Source organism: Ahaetulla prasina, chromosome 5 (genome assembly GCF_028640845.1).
Source record: "Ahaetulla prasina isolate Xishuangbanna chromosome 5, ASM2864084v1, whole genome shotgun sequence".
Lineage (NCBI taxonomy): Eukaryota > Metazoa > Chordata > Lepidosauria > Squamata > Colubridae > Ahaetulla > Ahaetulla prasina.
The window spans coordinates 86,928,417-86,930,491 of NC_080543.1; the positions used below are offsets into that span (position 1 = coordinate 86,928,417).

The 2,075-nt window shown below is 38.4% G+C and overlaps 1 protein-coding gene across 5 annotated transcripts in view; it reads left to right on the forward strand.

The window, feature by feature from the left end:
* Window positions 1–2,075, forward strand: part of MID1 (midline 1) — a 230,442-nt gene that overhangs the window by 208,485 nt on the left and 19,882 nt on the right. For all 5 annotated transcript variants that reach the window (XM_058184611.1, XM_058184614.1, XM_058184615.1 and 2 more), the window contains exon 4: window positions 1,958–2,065. In XM_058184611.1, coding sequence (XP_058040594.1) covers window positions 1,958–2,065 — 108 coding nt within the window. The remainder of the gene's footprint in view (window positions 1–1,957; window positions 2,066–2,075) is intronic.

A 2,075-nucleotide genomic window follows, 5' to 3' on the forward strand; every position in this document is an offset into this window, starting at 1 on the left:
AACAAAATAAATAAAAAATATATGCATATATGTATCTTTGTATGTGTATTTATTTATTTATTGATTTGATTTGATTTTTATACCGCCCTTCTCCCGAAGGACTCAGGGAGGCATAATAAAAAACCGACAATACAATATACAGATTTAAAATACGATTTAAAAAACTTATTTAAATTAGCCCAGTGATTAAAATTTACCATACTAAAACCCCGTTTAAAATTAATAAATTTAACATTAAAATCCCGATTTAAGCCAGCCCCGCGCGGATAAAAAGGTGAGTCTTGAGTTCGCGACGAAATGTCAGAAGGTCAGGTATTTGGCGTAAACCCGGGGGAAGCTCGTTCCAGAGTGTGGGAGCCCCCACAGAGAAGGCCCTTCCCCGGGGGGCCGCCAGCCGACATTGTTTGGCGGACGGCACCCTGAGAAGTCCCTCTCTGTGGGAGCGTACGGGTCGGTGGGAGGCGTATGGTAACAGCAGGCGGTCCCGTAAGTACCCAGGTCCTAAGCCATGGAGCGCTTTAAAGGTCATAACCAACACCTTAAAGTGCACCCGGAAGGCCACAGGCAGCCAGTGCAGTCTGCGCAGGAGCGGTGTTACATGGGAGCTACGTGTAGCTCCCTCTATCACCCGCGCAGCTGCGTTCTGAACTAACTGAAGCCTCCGAGTGCACTTCAGAGGGAGCCCCATGTAGAGAGCATTACAGTAATCCAAGCGAGAGGTAACGAGCGCATGAGTGACTGTGCATAAGGCATCCCGATCAAGGAAGGGGCGCAACTGCCGAACCAGGCGAACCTGGTGGAAGGCCCTCCTGGAGACGGCCGTCAAATAGTCTTCAAACGACAGCCGATCATCCAGAAGGACACCCAAGTTGCGCACCCTATTCTTTGGGGCCAGTAACTCGCCTCCAACAGCCAGCTGCGGCTGCAGCTGACTGAATCGGGGTGCCGGCATCCACAGCCACTCCGTCTTGGAGTATATACATACACATACAAACATACATACACATACGTATGTGTTTGTGTATACAAACATAGGTGAATAAATGTTCAGATGTGTAAATGCCTGTAAAACGTAGTGTTTAGCATGTGGTCTCTTTGTGAGCAATTAATTTTTGTCAGAGAAATTGAAAATGGCTGTTAAAATTTCACTGTACTATATGAAAATAATGATTGGTGTATTAACAGAAATAACAGTAAATTCAATGCATAGAATGTGCAGAAATGAATAAACTAACACTAGCGATTAAGGAGCAAGAACAAACTGAATACTATATGACATGGGACTTATTTTATCAATGGTTAGATAACAAAAATGTAAGTTAGAAACAGAGAAACAAAATAAAAAGATGAGTCAAATAAAGAAGATATGTTAAGAGAGATTATGATTATTATCATTTTAATATTATAGAATTAATGTAATGAATATTAAATCTTGATTATCATTTTACAAAGATATTTGTACCCGGACGTCACACTGTTTAATTGAAGATGGAATTATTATATTAAAAAATAAAAAAGTATATAAATTCAATGCAGTGTGAAAGGAATACATAAGTATAAATAGTAAAACAAGAAAAGGAAATAACATTGATATTTTTATTGTTTTGTCATCTCAGTAATGAAATGAATGAGACAGCTACCATTTCAAAAAAAAAATCCAACTTATTCTGATGAAAATTAGACAGGAAATGATATGTAGAGGAAACAAAGGATGAGAAAATTATATTGCGTGGAATCAAAGTTACCTTCATTCTTTACTGGATATCACCCTTATATTATAATAATTACTTGTATCAATAGTATCTGAGAAAATATATTGTTTTCAAGAATTCAAGCATTCCTTCAAGTTTAAAAGCATTTTAAAAACATGGGTGTGAAACAATGCAACTTTGTTAGCTTTATCTTGTTCTGAATGTTTTTAAATTTATTCAGTGCAATAGCTTGATCTCTTCTTTAGGTGAATGCGTCTCGACAAGAATCCAAGCTGATGGAAGAATGTGACTTGCTTATAGAAATAATCCAGCAAAGACGCCAGATAATTGGAACAAAAATCAAGGAGGGGAAAGTAAGAATTT